This window comes from Lynx canadensis, chromosome D1 (genome assembly GCF_007474595.2).
Source record: "Lynx canadensis isolate LIC74 chromosome D1, mLynCan4.pri.v2, whole genome shotgun sequence".
NCBI lineage: Eukaryota > Metazoa > Chordata > Mammalia > Carnivora > Felidae > Lynx > Lynx canadensis.
The window spans coordinates 97,746,045-97,764,238 of record NC_044312.2 but is presented as its reverse complement, the minus strand read 5'-3'; the positions used below and the strand labels follow the sequence as shown (position 1 = coordinate 97,764,238).

General features: G+C 55.0%; 1 protein-coding gene across 3 annotated transcripts in view; it reads right to left on the bottom strand.

The window, feature by feature from the left end:
- Positions 1-14,404, bottom strand: part of PRDM11 (PR/SET domain 11) — a 48,209-nt gene extending 33,805 nt beyond the window's left edge. For all 3 annotated transcript variants that reach the window (XM_030331664.1, XM_030331667.1, XM_036064302.1), the window contains exons 1-4: positions 14,317-14,404; positions 13,583-13,707; positions 13,108-13,211; positions 12,257-12,519 (exon numbers count right to left, since the gene is read on the bottom strand). In XM_030331664.1, coding sequence (XP_030187524.1) covers positions 12,257-12,519; positions 13,108-13,211; positions 13,583-13,701 — 486 coding nt within the window. In that variant the 5' untranslated portion in view covers positions 13,702-13,707; positions 14,317-14,404. The remainder of the gene's footprint in view (positions 1-12,256; positions 12,520-13,107; positions 13,212-13,582; positions 13,708-14,316) is intronic.
- Positions 14,405-18,194: the final 3,790 nt, after the last annotated feature.

Here is an 18,194-nt window from a genome sequence, read left to right as displayed (position 1 = left end):
TCATGCTACGCAGTGATAATCTGCCCCAACCCGGAGGCACCCTGAAAACATGACGCTATGCGCAAGAAGCCAGTCACAAAAGACCACGTTCATGCGAAGGTCCAGAATAGGGACATCTGTAGAGACAGAGGGACATCCGTAGAGACAGAGTAAACTAGTGAGGGCTGGAAGGGGGGGGGGGTGGGAGAGGAGGAGATGGGGTAACAGTTAAAGATAGAGTTTCTTCTATGAGGCGATGAGAGTGTTGCACAACTCTTGGCGGTAGTGGAGGCAAACAGTGGTTAATTACTAAAGACCATTAAATGACACACTTTGGGTGGGCGAGCTGCACGGTATGTGCTCATATCTCAATGACGCGGTTGTAAGAAGTCCGCCAAATGCTCACGGGCAGCCATCAGACAAGATAAAGAAAACCACCTTATACCATCTGCTTGTAAAGTACTCCCTGGGGGGCGCCTGGGTGGCTCAGTCGGTCGAACGTCCTACTCTGGCTCAGGTCATGATCTCGTGGTTTGTGGGTTGGAGCCCCGCGCAGGGCTCTGTGCCGACGGCTTGGAGCCTGGAGCCTGCTTCCGATCCTGTGTCTCCCTCTCTCTCTGCCCCTCCCCCACTAGTGCTCTGAGTCTCTCCGTCTCTCTCTCTCTCTCAAAAATAAATAAAATGTAAAAAAATAAAAATAAAAAAAGAAGAAGAAGATCCAGTTTTGAAGTCCTGGCCCCATGATTAGCTGTATGGCCTTGGACCAGAAATTTAGCCCTTGAAGCCCCAGTTTCCCAATCTGTAGAAAGGGGGCTGAAGCGTATTTATCTGACAGCAAGGTTGTGAGGGCACAGAATGAGGTCACACAAATCCTTTAGTGCCCGAAGAACAGCACCTGTTGCGGGGGTTGTCAGAGGTATTGCTATCTACCCGACCCTCCCTCACAACTTTTGCTGAGGACCCACTGGGGCTTAAGGGTGCTGAATCAGGCTCCGACAAGACTGCTCCTAAAGGAATTTTCAAACACCAAAAAACCCTACGTTCCCTATTGTTAAAATCAGGGGGTTTACTAGAAATGCATCTCTCTCAAACAAGGGTCTTTGGATACGCTCTCAGGATCTAAAAGTTCTAAGAGTGTTTAATTCAGTGTTTTCATTCAAAAAATCAACATACGGGAATCGCCATGAGAGTTCCAGCCCAAAGACTGCTGTGCATGTAACTGGGTGGGCACCTGTGGTAGACTGAATTCTTGGCCCCGGTTCCGCCCTTCTCGATCGGCCTTGGCCATGTGATTCCGCACTAGGCTCTCTCTTACAGGTGGCCTGTCCTTCTTCGCTCCTTGACCTTGGCTTCAGCTGTATGACTCATTTGGCCGGTGGGATGTCACCGCACACCAAGCAAAGACCGGGAATGTGCTTGCGAAAGGGGGGGGTGGGGGTGGGGGTGGGGCTTGCCTCTGGGACCACCTCCGCCTTCACCAGGAGGAGAGCTTCTCCAGAGAGCACCTGCTCCTTCAGTCTGGGCCCAGAACCAACACGCCTGGAGCAGACCTGGCTCCCCTTGAGGAGACGATGTGGCCCAGTGGCTTGCGGCAGAGAGGACCAGCCGCGCCCAACTAAATCAGCCCGCCCACGGTCCACCGGCAGACACGCCAGAATAAATGAGACCCCGTAGTTCAGCCAGGATACCTGAGCAAGGACAAATGATGGCTGTTCTACGCCACAGGTCGGCAGACTTTGGCCCTGCAGGCTAAGTCCAGTCCGCCACCTGTTTTGGATGGCCCACGAGCTAAGAGCGGTCCACTTCTCAGTGGTTGAAAATAAATCAGAAGAAGATTTCATCACGCGAAAGTTGTCTGGAATTCAAATTTTGGCGTCCGTGACAAGTTCTGCTAGCATACCCCCCACCTCTGACTGTTCTCCGGCTACAGTGACAGAACCGAGTGGCTGTGGCAAACACCGTGAGGTCCACAAAGGCTAAAATATTTACGGTCTGGCGCTTGACACAAAAAGGGTGCAACCCCAGTTCTCTGCCACCGAATTTGGAGGTAGCCTGCTACACCGTAACAGGCGAGCAGGTAACAGCGATCATTACTATTGGCCATGAGCTAGTGAGAAAAGGACAGGCACCAACTTGATGAGCACAGGATGCATTCTGGTAAAGAAAAGAGTAAGAAACGTCAAGGCATCAAACCGCACTGAAGGATTCCCCAGCATTTCAAGCAGAGACGAAGAAAGACAATAAAGGTGTCACAGAGCCCACGAAAGCACAGACATACCACACGCCAAAGAACCTGGGTGTTTATAGTCATTACCACGATCACCCTGGCAACAGCAATTTCGGTTCAACAAACAACATCATCGCACATATAACAATGATTTCACTCATTTGAGTTACGCATGTTTGCATAGGTCTGTTCGTTTGATATTTGCAAGTCTGTGTTGGATTCACAGCTGTTTCAAAGCTGTAAGAAATGTTTCCTCTAGCTCTCTGCTTAAACCTTTTTAAACAACATCAGAGTGCAATTAAGGTCACATTGGGACCCCACGAACATTAAATGTCACCTGACCGACAGGTACAGGAAAAGGTACTCGACTTCACCAGCCATCGGGGACATGCAAATCAAAACCACAACGTGATATCCCCTCACGCCTGTTGGAAGGACTGTGCTCAAAAAGACGGGAGGTGACAAGGACCGGCCAGGAAGTCGAGAAAAGGGAGCCCGCGCATTGCTTTGGGAATGGACAGAGGTGCAGCCAACATGGAAAAACAGCCTGGAGGGTCGTCAAAAACTTAACAAGAGAACTACCCCGCGGTCCAGCAATCCCACTCCTGGGCATTTACCAGAAGGAAATGAAAACACCTGATGTGAAGAGATAGTTGCCGCATGATTTACAAGAGCCAAGACGTGGAAGGAGCCCAAGTGGCCATCGACGGATAGGGGGCTCAAGACGATGTGGTGTGGATATACGATGGGATATTACTCATCCATAAGAAGAAATGAGATCTTGCCACTTGGAATAACACGGGCGGCCCTTCAGTGCATTATTCAGAGCAGTGTTCCATGTTCTACTTTTATTCCAAAATAATAGATCTTGAGAATTACAGACAGTTCCAGCCAAAGCGGGTTCACCGGCAGATCACATATTTGGGGGGGGGGGGCGGGAATCTTTGGTTTGCTTTGTGGTTCGATAACCAAACGACCAGCATCTATAAAACGTCATACAAGGCAAGCCCATTTAATGCTTCTGATAGTAAGAGGAATCTTAAGACTGAGGTGCACACTTTTATTCCTGGAAAAGCTGATATTGAATGGATAGTGTTTTAGATGCATAGCATCTCAGAACATGAGCAAAGCAACTTCTCTCTGGCATCATCTTCCACTTTTCCTTCTGAGCACGCTCTGTACTTCGGCTCTAACCTGTTACCTTTTCCCCTCCACATGACCCGTGCCCCTGGACCTCTGTACATGTTGTGCCCGCGGCTGGCGATTCCGTGTTGCCTCAGTCCCTGACTCCCTGCAACTCATTCCTCTAATCCTAGCTCAGGCCTAGAAGCAAGGAGACCCCAGTAGCAACACACACACGCTTAGTGCCCAGGGATCTTGATTTCTGAACACGATTTCCACTAAAACAAATTAGGGCTCTTAGGAGAGATGGCCAGAACATCTTTTTGCACTGGAAAGTAAGGGAAGTACTAAAATAGGAAAAAGGAGCCCGTCTGCACGGGCTCCCGCTGGCCAAATCTAGGGCAATTGAAACATCAAAATGAATGACAGGAATGGACTGGAACACACTGAAGGAAAAAAAAAAGGATTCATGAGTCCATACCAGTACTAAAAATAACCAAAACAAGCGATGGGGTGGAGGAGAAAGTTGAATACTTTTTTTTTTTCTTTTTGCAGAAGGATGTCACATAGTAAATAAAGAATGTAGGATGCAAATCATTTTAAACCATGGAGAATAATTGATAAAGGCGGGGGCACCTGGGTGGCTCAGTCGGTTAAGCGTCCGACTTCGGCTCAGGTCATGATCTCACGGTTCGTGAGTTCGAGCCCCGCATCGGGCTCTGTGCTGACGGCTCGGAGCCTGGAGCCTGCTTCGGATTCTGTGTCTCCCTCCCCTCAGCTCCTCCCCTGCTCACACTCTGTCTCTCTCTCAAAATAAATAAAGATTAAAAAAATAAAAAAAAATAATAACTGATAAAGGCAAGAATCATCAACAGTTGCTAAAACCACTGGGTAAAAGATAAGACAAACTGACCTCACAAGCTTCCTGCTATCTACAGGGAGACAGACACAACATCCTTCACGCCAAAAATCTATAATCTGAATCTATCATGAGGAAACAATCAGACACATCTAAACTGTGCAACATTCTGCTGACAACTGTCCAGAACTTCTCAAAAGTGTCAATATCCTGAAAGAAAAAAACAACGCAGCGGAATTGTTATAGAATAAAGGACACTAATGAGACATGACAATTAAATGCATGAGTGGGTCCTAGATGGGGGAACAAACTGTAAAGGCCATTTCTCCAGGGCAATTGGGAAAATCTGAATAAGGATTGCAGTTGACAGAGTGTTGTATTGTATCCATGGTTAAATTTCCTGAATGTAACAATTATATTGTGGTTATGTAGGGCAGGGGTCTGTTGGCAAACCACTGATTGTAGTTCAAATGCAGCCCCTACCTGTTTGTTTTGTTTTGTTTTGTTTAAGTAGGCTCCATGCTGCGCTTGAACTCACGACCCCAAGATCAAGACCTGAGCTGAGATGAAGATCTGAGTTGGGTTCAAGAATCAGGTGCTTAACCGAGTGAGCCACCCAGGTGCCCCCCGGCCCCATTTCTATACAGTTGTGAGCTAAGCATGGTTTTCGCATTTTTCAATGATTGAAAAAAGTTTTTTCATGTCATTTCATTTATAGGAAATTTATATGAAATTCCAATTTCAGGGAAATTGTACGCCATGCACATTCAGTGTTCATCAATAGAGTTTTATTGGTGCACAGACACATTCATTTATGTACCGTCTACGGCAGCTTTCGCCCTGCAGTGGCGGAGTTGAGTGGCAGAGATGGGGAATGCATGGCCCAAAAGCCTGAGGTCTATAGCCGTATCTCAAACAGGTCAGAAAAACAAAACAAAACAACACAGAATGTGTGTGCATGTGTGTGCGTGTGCCTGTAGGCATACAGAGAGACAGATTCAAGCAATTGTTATAAAATGTCAGCAATGGATGAATTAGATGCTGGGTGTGTGGGTGTTTATTATACTATTCTTACAGCTTTTCTACAGAGCTTGAACATTTCAAAATAAAGAGTTAATAGAAATTAACAAACAAGCATGAAAAGCATCTGCTCATACACACACGCGCGCGCACACACACACACGCAAGGCAACCTGTCTCAAATGTCCCTTCTTGTCTTCCTGGACAAGCCCATTATTCTTTCCTTCTCTGAGCTCCCCTAAACTTGGTAACACCTGCCTGCTCCCGCTGACATCTCGAGGCACTGCAACCGCCTGCTAACGCTTCCATCTGTCCCCATCACTCAGGGCTTTTCGGATTCTGTTTTGGAGGCTGTGTCACGAGCTTTTGCACGTCCAATTTCAAGTTTCAAAATAACTCTCCATTTTATGATGGAACTCAAAACGGAAAACACTTGAAATACCCTTTCACCTCTGCTCCCCCCCCCCCACCCAGCCAGTCCAGTAGGGGTCTGGCAGGTGGAAAGGCTGCATGACAGTAGGTGAGCAATGTCACCAAACAGTGTCCTCTCTTTAAGGGCCGCCAGGAAACCTGCCGTCCAGTATCAGTACCCAGAAGGGGGACCTCCCCAGGAACTATCTGGGGACTGTTCACGACATGGAAAGAATGCCCTGGTAGCAGACCAGGCTTGCCTTTTCCCAGCGGCTGCCAGATTCGGACCCCATACAGCTAAAAGTGCATATACGGGTCATTGTGGTATGCATTTTTAGCCTCCTTCCTGGCTCCGCCGAGGGTCTCCACCCTTGTTTTTCTTTCTTCTGTCTCTCCCAGTTTTAACATGCTATAATGGTATATTTTATGTATCCTGCTAGGCTACCTTAAATCCCTTCTGGAACAAGACTGGCTCTAAGTGAAAAATGTAAATAAAAACGCTGTGCTGGCTTCCTCTTTCTTCGGCCTTTTACCAAACCACACGGCTGCACGGCACTCCCAAACACCTCACGCGTGCAGCATCGTCTCCGGCCTTCGGTGTCTGAGGGCAGCCTGGAAACCCTGGCAATGATTTATGGAGTTTCTCGTCTCCAGTGAGATGAGAAAGCAGAGGACGAGGGCAGTTCTTTCCCAAACGGCCAGAAGTGATGGCAAGACTCCTGCAGAGGAGGCCGGGCCATGGAGAGATGCAAAGTGGAAATGAACGTTGGGTCCATCTGAATGCAGGCCCTGTCCCCACACGGGGCACAGTGGGACCAGCTTTCCTCCGTGTTGAGGGGAGAAGGAGAGGGAACCAGTGCTGGGCAGAAAGGATGAGAAGAAGAAAGTCAACCAAGGCCAGCAGGTAGGAACAGGTGAGATAAGGAAGGCGGAGAAGGGCCAGGTGGAAGAACAAGAGGGTGGGTTCCGGAGCCCAGACTACTGGCTTGGAAGCCCAGCTCAGCCGCTCACCAGCTGTTGAGTTTTGTGCAGGAGAACTTCTCCTCTCCAGGCCTCAGTTTTCTCAGTTGGTACAATGGGTAGAATACCCACTTCACAAGGGGTAACGTTAGCATCAAATGAGGTCTGCTGTAAAGTGCTGAGCACAGGCCCAGAAACGTCATAGGTGCTCAAGAAACGCAAACAGCCACGCTCATCACGAGCCCCATCGTTACTTCTACCAGAATACACTGCACACACTGAGGAGTCGTGGACGGAAATGCGTTGTGTTGGATGAGGGCCAGAGCTTCTGAAGGCGGGCAGGAGGTCAAGAAAGGACATCAAGTACGGCTTTGAGACAGGATTTGACAAATGAATGCGGTTTATTTAGGATGTGGGGGCTTCCAGATCCTGGTCCAAAATCAGTGCTGTGGTTCACCCCACTTTTCCGCCCTCCCTCCGTTCAACCAACCCACCAACTGAGCTGGCAGTTGTTTCTCACTCCGGCTTTTCCCTGACTGAGGCCCCGACTGAGGACACACACACACACACACACACACACACACACACACACACACAGGTCCTGCTTTCTTGAGCCATTTTGCACATCTGTTCCCTCCAAGCCTTCGACACCTCTCACCTCACTGGGTCACAAAGCCTCCGCATGGCCCCGCGGCCTCCAACCACTCCCTCCCGCACCCATCCATATGCCACAGCTCGCGGCTCCCAGGCCTTAGGAACATCCAAGGGAGCAACACTGCCGGCCCCTGGTCCCTGCGCTGCAGGCCACGCCCACTCCTGACTGCTAGAGCTGCTCTAAGACAAGCCCGCAAACTCCAGGGCTGCCTCTTCTTCCCCCTTTTCTCCACACCCTAGACCCAGGCCAGGCCACAAACCCGGGCAAGCTGCCTCCTTTAGAGACGCTAAGCTTGCCCAGCCGGGCTGTCCCAAAGTGCAGCTTCTCATGGTGGGAGGTGGGGGCCCTGACAGCCCTTCCCTGGGCATGGCCCTAGATTTTCTCCTCTGCTGAACTTCTACCCATCCTTCAAGACCCCTCTCCGATCTGCCCAGTCAAAACCAGCTCCCCTTCTCCCCGGCCCTATAGCTTTCTGTGGTAGCACCATCGCTAACGATGCTCTGCCTCGGTATTACTCGGCTGGACATAGGCCTCCTCCCCTCCCATCCACCTTAGTCCCTGCTTCTGGTAGCCGGACCCCAGGCTCCATGAGAACAGGCGGCAAACCTCATGCGTTTCTGTTGCCCCCAGAGCTCCTGAGTGCTCCCTTCTCAGCCACGTGTCCCCACGGAGGAGCTACTTAGAGCCTGGCATCGCGGAAAGGCGCTACCTTTGAAGGAACCCGCCGCGTACCATGCGTGGGCTGTGGGAGCTGGGGTTGCCTACTTAATGACCTCTTGGGTCCCGGGTTCCCTCATCTGGGCCGGAACGGCAGCAACCTGCTGTGAGGACGAATGTGGCACACAGCTGGCACACCATCGTGGCTCACAGGCGGCCAGACCTCTGAAAACAAGCCAGCCCCCCTTGCTGGCTCCGTCTCCTCACTTCCCACTCACGCCTTGGGCCCCAGCAGCGTGGCTTCTGCCGTGAAACTGCCTGCGCCCAGGACACGAAGACCCCCGTGCTGCCCGAACACAGCGGCTCTCAGGCCTCACACTTCCCTGCAGCCCTGTCCCCCGCCGCCTGTCCCTTCCCGGGGCCTCAGCCGCGTCCGTTTACACGCTTGGTGTCCCCTACACCTAGGCCTCTGTCCTCGGCTGACCCATGTGCGTCGGTGCGCCCCAGGATGGCTCACCTGAGCACCTCACGGGCATCTCCGGCTCGACTCACCGCCCCCCCCCCCGCCCCCCGAACTCACCTTCGCCGCTCTCCCGTCTCAGGCCAGCTCTCTCCACAGCTCCGCACGTGTTAGCAGATGTCCCCCAGACACTGCACTCAGTTCCTAGCGCTGCTTAACAAACTGCCACGACACGGTGGTTCTCGAACACCACACGTTTATTATCTCACGGTTCCAGAGGTCACAAGTCCTAAGATCGAGGTGTCGGCAGCGGGCTGAGTTCCTTCTGGAGGCTTGAGGGAAGAATCTACTTCCTTGCCTTTTGTTAGCTTCTAGAAGCTGTCTGCATGCAGTCCCTTGGCTCCTGGCTCCTTCTTCTATCTTCAAGGCCAGCAGGATAACATCTTCCAATCTTGTCTTTCTGACTCTGACTCTCCTGCCTCCCTCCCATAAAAATGCTTGTAATTCCACGAGGCCCACCCCGATAAACCAAGATAATCTCCCCACCTCAAGCGCCTTAATTGAATTACGCCTGGAAAGTCCCTTTTGGCCTCTAAGATGACATCCATACAGGATCCGGGGATGAGGATGCGGCCATCTTGAGGGTGCCATTATTTGGCCTACCATGCTCACTTCCCTCCGTCTGCTCCGAGCCTCTAGGGTACCCCTCCAGTGACAGAAGACATGTTGACCCATCGCCCCTCCATATGCAACGTCTCCATCTGAACGTTCTCGGGAGATAGGAGAGCTTGTCCATCACGCCTCACCTCTGCTCGATATTCAACCGTCTCTTCAGTGGGACCCTCCCACCAGGGTTTTCAAAGACATTCACGTCTCTCTCTTAACAAAGTCCCCCGCCCCCCGTGCCTGCCGGCAGCCAACCCTCGTATCTCCTGTCTCTCTTCCACTTGTCTTATCTCTAATCAAGCTTCTAAGAAGTGCCTATGCTGGTTACCCGGCTTCTCCCAAGGTTCCCTTCGGGTGGTGCTCTGACGGGGCTTCTCCACCACAGCACTCTGGACCCCCGAGACCAGATCGCTCTTTGTTGTAGGAGGCTGTCTTCTGCATTACGAAAGGTTTAGCAGCACCCCTGACCCCTACCTTCTAGATGCCAGGAGCATAGCCCCCATCCCAAGCTGTGACGGCCCAAAATGTGTCCAGACGTTACCAAATGTCCCCCGGATGGGGGGTGGGGGGAGGGCAGGGAGGAAGGGAGCAAACCGCCCCGGGTCGGGAACCTCGGTCTTGGAGTACCAGGTCTTGCTAAAGTGGCCGGTGACTTCCCTGGCACTAAGCCCAGTGGACCATTTCAAGTCCTTCTCTTGCCTGGCTTCTCAGAAACACTTGACCCTGTTGACCGTTCTGGCCTTCCCGCCTCTCAGGGTGCACTTCCTCAGTCTCCCTTGCAAGGATCGTGTTCCCCTTCTGGACGGCTGAACCACCGAAGTTCCTCAAAGCTCATTCTAGGCCCTCTCCGCCTCTCGTCCATCGGTTCTCCTTGGGGGCGGCCCTCCGCACTCCCAGCCCCGCTGATACCTGTGTGCAGGTGGTTCGTGAAGTGACATCTCCGAATCTCCTTTCCAAGCTCCGAACCCGTATTGCTAACTGCCTAGTCGCCATGGCCACTGGGTGCCTTGATGTCACTCCAAAGTCATTGAGTCTAAAACTGCCTCTTGCCCTCCACCCAGGTCCCGCCTATATTCCAGTTCTCAGAGACGGACACCTTCCCGACCTGCTGAGACCAGGACACTGAAGGGCTCGTTTTCGCCAATTCCCTCTCACTTACTTAGGCCAATCAATCAACTTCCAAGTCAACCCCGCTCATCTCCGAAATAGTTCACAAACGAGTTCACCCTTTCTTCATGTTGCTGCCCCACCCTAACCCAAGCCTCCACCATCCCCGACTCAGACAATGATCCATTCTTGACCCATGCCCCCTGCTCCCAATCTGTTCTCCAGCCTGCAGCCAAAGTCACCCTTTCAAAACATAAATAAACTTCTCATTGTTCTTAAAATAAAGAACAAAAGTCCCAATTTGGCTCAGCGGGCCCTATACATCCAAGACCGTCTCCCCCTCCAGGCCCCTGTGTTCGCTCCACTCCGGGCACAATGACCTAGTTGCGCAAACATGCCATACTCTCGCCCGCCACAGGGCCTTTGCACATGCTGTCCTGTTCATCTGGTGGGCATTCTCTTTCTTCAGTCACAGCTCAACTATCAGGAAGCCTTCCTTGACCTCTGGCCACATCACTTCCTCTGGTTGTTCCCTTCTCTCCTAGCCTCACTGCCTCTTCCTCACCTGAGCCATTATTTTACATTTATTTGCCTTATTATTTGATTCATTCCGGCTTCCCCACAATAAGCTCTAGGAGGGCAGAACTGGTGTCTGATCTGGCCCATCACTGTATCCCTGAGGCCAGTTCAGGGCTTAGCACAAACGAGACCCACAGGAACGGTTTATTTCATGACTGATAATCGATCTTCCTACTCCCTAGCCTGCTCTTCTCTACCGGTCCCACCTTCCTCCAACTCTGCTCAAGCTGGATGCTTGAGAGGTGTCCCTAATAATCCCTTCCACTTCAGATCTTGATTCTCCCTCCTAAGTCTCTCTCAAATGTGCCTGCCTGTAGCACCTAAGTTGAAACCAGCATCTTTTCTGACCTGAAACCCCCCCCCCTCCCCAGCAAGGCGCCCGTACCCATCCTGATTCTGCGTTCTGCCACCTGACCTAACCATTCCGTAACGCCTCTGCCCGACAATCTTCAGAGGTTCCCATGGCCCGCAGAAGGAGCATGCGCTTACCCTGGCTTATGAAATGTAGGGTGATCTGGCCCCTGACTCCCTCTCCTGCTGATTTCCTGCCACTCTGCCTGTCAGGCTCATCGCTGTCGCCACACGGACCTGCCAGATGCGTCTCTCGCTCAGCCGACCTGTGTGAATACAGCATCCTCCCACCCCCCTTCCACTAACTACTACTCATGCTTCAAGTCTCAAGCTAGAGGAAATCCCGCCCAAACCCCTCGAGTAGGCCAACAACAACAACAATAATAATAGCTGATATTCACTGCATGCTTCCTAAAGGCAGGCGCGGCCCTAAGAACTCTATAGTATTGACCCATCGTGTCGCACCGTCAACTGTGATTATTCTGTTACAGGACAGGCACAGAGAAGTGAAATGATTCATCCGAGGTCACACCAGATAGGAAATAGCAAAGCTGGCTGGCGTAATGAACTTGGGCTCCAGGCCCCAAATCCATCAGCACCATGAACTCCACCGTCTCCCTCTGAAACTAGAATGTCTCATCTTCCCTCCTTCAGTAGCAATGATCACGTGTGCCCGTACCTGTTCAATCCCTGTCCCTCCCCCGCCAGACCGTCCACTCCCCGAGGGCAGGGACCACGTTGCCTCGGGCACCCGGTCCAGCCCCTGGCATCACTGCTTTTTCAGCTGAATGTCGTGCTCTGCATTCCCACAGCCCCCAGACCCAAGTCACCCGCTCCGGAGGAGGGCTTGAGGTGAACCCTTGGTCCATTTCACAGAACGGTCTACCAGACCCACACATGAAGAATCATGAGAAAATCACCCTGAATTCTCTCCGGCTGGCTGGTCCCATGGGCTCCCTAGAGCCCTACCACTGATTCTGCGGACTACCGCCTGACGGGCTCCTTGGCATGGCCCTCGGCCACCAAGGAGCACAACCACTCAGCCAGGGCCAGGGGGTAGCAAGATCCATCATGCACGCATCCCGGAGTGATGGCAGAAAAAAAGCTCTTGGGCCTGGCTGGGCCAGCGTATGGCTCCCCCTGCTGGCTTCCTTCCATGTTCATTAGCACCCTCTCCCACTGCACAGCCCAGGGGACACTCACCAGCCACGAGAAGAAGCCAGCCGATTTGTCCTGGGTGGAGATCTGCCCCTCATAGGGGCCGAAGATGTGACCCTTGGGGATGACCTCATTTATGCATCGCACGTCATTCTCCCCACTGGCTTCCTTGACCACCTCCATGCCCTGTGGGATGGTGAGGGCAGCCCTGTCTGGGATGCCCACGGGCACCGGCGTGTCGGACACAAACACTGGGGGACCGTGGTTCGGACACTCATCCACAAAGTACTCCTGGCAGGACTCGCAGACTGAAGGGACGGAAAGAGCGAAGAGAGCCTCAGTTGCTGCAGGGAGGCAGGACCTCCATGGCAGAGGCTGAGGGGCTGATGGGAAGCCCACCCTGAGGACGGCACAGGGCCGTGAAAAGCCCACCGCAGGGGACTCGGGAGTCCCGGCCCTGGCTCCGCCCCAGCCAGCCACAGGCCCCAGAGTCTTCAGCGGTAATAACCCATTCCCCTCCCCGGGGGCTCAAAGGACACGCCTGCCAGTGCGAAGGAAGCCAGTAGCTCCCTTTGTATCAAGTTTCAAGCACAGCTTTGGAGTCAGATGGGTCTGGGTTTGAACTGCAACCATGCCTCTGTGGCCTGTGGGACCCCAGGCAGGGTGCTTAACCCTCACCAAGCCCTGGGGTCTTCACCTGGAAAATGGGACCCATAACAGCCACCTCAGTGGTTAATGGTGAGGCTAAACTGAATCCGGGACCCGTGTCTGATACGTGACAGGCGAACGCCTCTGGTCAGTTGCGGCTGCAAACTCCCTAAGCAGAGCTGGGGTGGAGGGTGGGAGTCCGGGGGGGAGGGAGGAGCAACCCAGGAACAGCCTCGAGCTCCACTTACACCAGAAGTCCACTTGCTGGAAGCTTTTGGGCATGATGAGCTCACGCTTCCCCTTCAGTTTCTTGGGCTCCACTTCCATGGACGAGGGGTCTGGTCTCCTAGAGCTGGCCAGACCAGGGGCCAGTGGAGAAAGCAAAGAAGCCATCAGAGAGCGGGAGGCTGGGGGGCGGAGAAGCCGTGGCCCTGGCCAGGAGGCCACGGGCATGCGGGATGGGCCGAGGAACCCCAGCCAGGCCGCCCACTCAGTGCAGGGACAGCGAAAAGGTAGGATCCGAGACCTGGACCCAGCCAGGCCTTCTAGGGTCCCTGCTTGCGTGCCTTCTAGAGCCTGCGCTCTCCCCTCTGCTCCAAGGAGCGGCCCAGAGCAGGCTCAGGAAGGTGGGCCAGGAGTGGGAACTCTTCCCCAGGGCCTCCAACCAACCCAGCCCAACGACTCCCCACTTCTCCCTCTCCTGTCCCCACACCAGGGCCTCACCAGGGCTGGCCATACTCCTGGTCGCGGAGTGGGGAGCAGACCTCTGTCTTCACCACGGTCACCATATCCCCCACGGCCGCCTTGGTCTGCGCCAGGCACTCCTTCATGTTCTCAGTCATTCTGTCCTGGGGACGCGAAGGCGGGACCAGCACAGGAAGAAGATCAAAGAGACAGGGGAAGAAGGGTGAGTGTCACAGAGGGCAAGCGGGGGGTCCCGTGGAGTCTGGTTACCCTCCCTGCCATCCCCAGAGGAAGCGCTGGAGAACACAGACAACAAAAACAGCTGTAGCTCGGCCAAGAGGAAATGCCATTTCTATCCCGGGCTGGTCCTGGGGAAGACTGGAGCCACCAGCCCCATGGGGTCAGAGGACGAGGGGCAGCTCAGGCCAGGGGGCAGGACTGGAGAGCGCAGCCCGGACCCCAAGGCCAAGGGGCAGAGGGTATGGGGAATCCACAGGAAGGAGCCTCCGCACAAAAGTCTGCACTGGGGGGCTGGGGAGGGATCGACTCAAGTCCAGCTGGGGCCAAGTGGGGCTGGAGGATGAACCGGGCCGCCAGCGCCTGGCTGTGCAGCCCCTCACCCAGAGGCTGCCAGGGAATGCAGCCGGGCCCGCTTTGCCAGCTCAGAGCAGGTACAGGCGGGGCCTGGGGGTCCCGGTGTGGGCCGGCGAGCCAGCCCTGACTCCGAGCCCCACCCGCTCTCTCCAGGGAAGTCGCCCCAGCCCGCCGCTTACCGCCCTCCTCCACCACCGCGCCGGGCTTCAGCCCCTCCCTCGGCACCCCTGGGTCCTCATGCCAAGCCCGGGGACACTCTTCGGGCCAGGGCGGTGCGCGGCTCAGGCTGGGACCGCGCTCGCGGCCCGGGACTGGGCAAGCGGCGTGTGTGACTCACTACCCGGGGCCCCGCTGGCCACACCCCTGCTCCTCCGCTAATCAGCCCCCTGCTCCCCACCGGGGCCCCAAAGCCGGCGGCTGCTGGGAGGGGTGCGGGGAAACACGACGGCCTGCCCCCTCCTCCAGAGCCGGCGGGGCCGGGGGGGGGGGGGGGCGCGCCGAGGGGGCGGGGGCTGCCCGGGCGGGCCGAGCCGCCCCGTCCCGGCCCCCAGGCCGCCCCCCACCCCCGCCCGCCGCCGCGGCCCCGCGCGGCGTCCCGCCCGCGTGTCCGGCGGGGAAAGTGTGAGGTCCCGCGGCCGGGCGCAGGGGCGGCGCGGGGGGGCCGGGGAGGGCGCGGGCCGCTCTCTCCCTCTCACCAACCTTCCCGGCGGGGAGCTCCCTGCCCTGCCCGGCCCGGCCCTGCCCAGCGCCGCCCCCCGCCCGCCAGGCCCGGCATTCCTTGCGGGGGCATGTGGCTTCTTGCCGGCCCCGGGGGCACGCAGTTGGCTGGCGGCCGGGAGGGGGGCGCGCGGGGAGCGGGAGGCAGCGGGCGCCCGGGAGGGGCGGCGGCCGGGGGCCCGCCCGGCAGGGGGTGCAGCGCCCGGCGGGCTGGGGGACGCCGGGCGGGCGTCCGCGGTGGCCGGGAGCGGAGGTGGCGGGCGAGCGAAGCGGGTGGGCGACCGGCGCGGGCGGCCCCCCGCGCGCCTTCCCTGCGGCCGCCGCGGACTCCGCGCGGCTGCGGCGCGGCCTGCGGCGAACCGAGCGACACAGATCCCTGCACGCCGCCCCTTCCCCACCTGCGCGGCCTAGGGTGGGGACCCGGCGCCTGCGGGGGAGGGGGGGGCGGGGGGGGGCTCCATGCCTGGTGGCGGGCCCTCAGCCACCCGTCAGGGGGCAGGGGTTGAGGGTCGCTGAGGCAGGAACCTAGGGCGGGAAGATGCCAAGGGACTTGCCCAAGGTCGCCCGGCCCATTCCTGATGGAATCTAGACTGGAGCCTGGGGCCTGCTGAGTTAACTGGGAAACAGGAGAACCCCCAGATCCAAGCGTTATGTTTCAGGCCTCTGCCCAGCCTCTTCCAGAAGGATAAGGTCCTATGGATTGGTAAAGGTTCACTGAGCACTTCTGCCCTGAGGAGCACTTCTCACTCGGATGGGCGATATTCACACACAACACACCGCGGGGTAGTGAAGTCTGGTGGTTAGACGCCTGGGTCCTCATAGGGGCACTGCCTGTGTTCAAGTCCCGCTGACTGGCTACGTGACCCTGGGCAGGTGTAAGGGACTGAAAGTTTGTATGCTCCCCTACCCCAATTCATGGGTTGATGCCATGGCCTTTCACATGACTTTGGAGACTGGGCCTGCGAGATGATAAAGGTTAAATGAGGTCCTAAGGGTGGAACCCGAATCTAATAGGGCTGGTACCCTTATAAGAAGAGGGAGAGACACCAGAGTGCGCTCTCTCTCTCTCTCTCTCTCTCTCTCTCTCTCTCTCTCTCCACCAGGTGACGACAGTGAGAAGGCACCAGTGTGCAAACCAGGAAGAGAATTCTCCCTAGGAACCTGATCGGCTTGCACCTTGATTTTGGACCTCTCAGCCTCCGAACCCGAGAAATAAATGTCTGGTGCTTTAGGCCACCCCGTCTATGGCATTGTGTTATGACAGCCTGAATAGACTGAGACAGCAGGTTATCCAACTCCCCTGTGTGCCCATTTGTTCCCCTGGAAAATGTGGCCCGTGTTAGATTCCGTCCCAGACGTTGCTGTATGAAATGGACAAAGATGAGTTTGGAGGGGGCCAGGCGCAGTCCCTGCGTTATCTGCACATGAAGAAAGCTGATGGGGAAGGGGGGTATTGACTGACCTCATTAAGGGGTGGCTTTGAATTCCCTCTATTGGGTTGGGTTGTTGTTGTTGTTGTTGTTTAAGTCAATCATTTGCAGAGTCTGGCCCTCTATTAGAAACAGACTGCTTGGGACCGTTTTGCATTTCTCCTGCTCCGGCCCTTCCGTCCTCCGCCAGCCCCACCTGTATGCCACCTCCACCCTGTGAACTTGGGTCCTCCGCTTGCCGGACACCTGGAAAACTCCTACCCATCCTTCAGCCCTCACTGTCGCCCCCTCACCGACTTAATACCCTCTCCAGCTTCATGTTCTTTTCCTTAGGGCACTTGTCACCCTTGGAACAGTCTTTTGCCAGCAGCATTATTTAATTAATACTTCATTCCCACTAACAGATGGTAAGTTCCACACAGGCAGGCACTTTTGCTCTCCAGTGAATTGCCAGCACTCATCACCGTGTCTGGCACCAGGGAAGAGCTAGGGAAAGACCAGCAATGCGCTAAGGCATAAACTTTAAGGAGGCACCCACCCTCAGGATCATGCACTTGCAGGAACGGCATCTGAAAATGAGCGTGTCCTTGAATCTGGCGCCCTGGGTGCCTGGCTTGCCTTATCCTGGCCTCAGCCTTGCCCAGCACATAGCGTATTCTCAGTATTTGCCAAAGGAATTAACGACCGGCGACCCATGTCGCGATTCACCAGCCCCCTCTCATGTGTCCTGCTGGCCCCCTGGAGAATCTCAACTCTGAAAGAGATCTGAGAAGCGAAGACAGGGCGGGTGGGTTATTGTCTTGAATCCTCGTCTCTTTGGGGTGCTCCCTCAGTGATCTCTGCTAGGCAAGGTGGGTGGTCCGATGGGTGAGGCTGGCGTTGAGAGGCAGTGAGGTAGGTACAGTGGAGAGTAGGAATGGAATTGGACTCCTGAGTCCTGGACCCGAACCTGATAGGAAGTCATAGGTGTATGCGGTGAGCATGGGAACATCACTTAAACGCACCAGGCCTTGGCGTCTTCCTTGGTAAAATGGAAATCATCATAATTGCCAGGTTATCCCCATAAGGAATGAATGAGAGAAAGGCTGGGGCAAGACCTTGGGAGGGGCCAAGTGCTACGCGTTTGTAAAGGGTATTAGTATTTAACTGGCCACCCAGAGGCAAAGGGTGAGCAGGAAGAAGAGAGAGGGGGGATGGGGGGAAGACAGGCCAGAAAGGGGGTGGGGAAGGAGGGAAAAGGAAATAGTAAGAGAATCAAGGATGGAGGGGAAGAGGGAGAGAAGAGAGGAAAGCAGGCATGGGGGTGGGGAGGAAGAGACATGCAGACATTTTCCTGCATCTTGAATGGAAAACTATCCCCTCTGAGGAAAACATTCATTTGTCTCTCCAAGTAGAGAGGTCTTCTAGCCATTTCCTGGGATGTCTTACTTTTCATTTACATCCCACCTTCATCAGGGAAAAGAATCGTGATGATTTATAACACAAACACATACTCAAACAGGACACAGATTTCATGGAGAACGACTGAGGCCGGTTCTACCAAGAATCTATCATAAGATGGCCAGCGATCCAGCTGCGCATTCGGTTCTGAGCCTCCTGGCAGCTACGGCAAAAAGGGAAACGTGATGGGTTACAGAGCACTCGTTATTTGACACTGATTTATTCAGTGCACGATTAAGTTCTTTCCATTCTTAGAGGAGTCCAGCCGCCTGGTGGACCAAAACCGAGCCTCACTTGCGTGACTGAGGTGCATTACAAGTCCCTTCTGTGTCTGGAGCGGAGGCCGTGGGAGTGGGGTGGGGGAGGGAGAGGATGGCGTGTGGCAGGCCGTCCATTTGGGAAGAGAGAGAGAACACCACAGGTTGGTGTCCTTCACTGGGCCCATCTCAGCGGGCGCTGTAAAGCCTGCA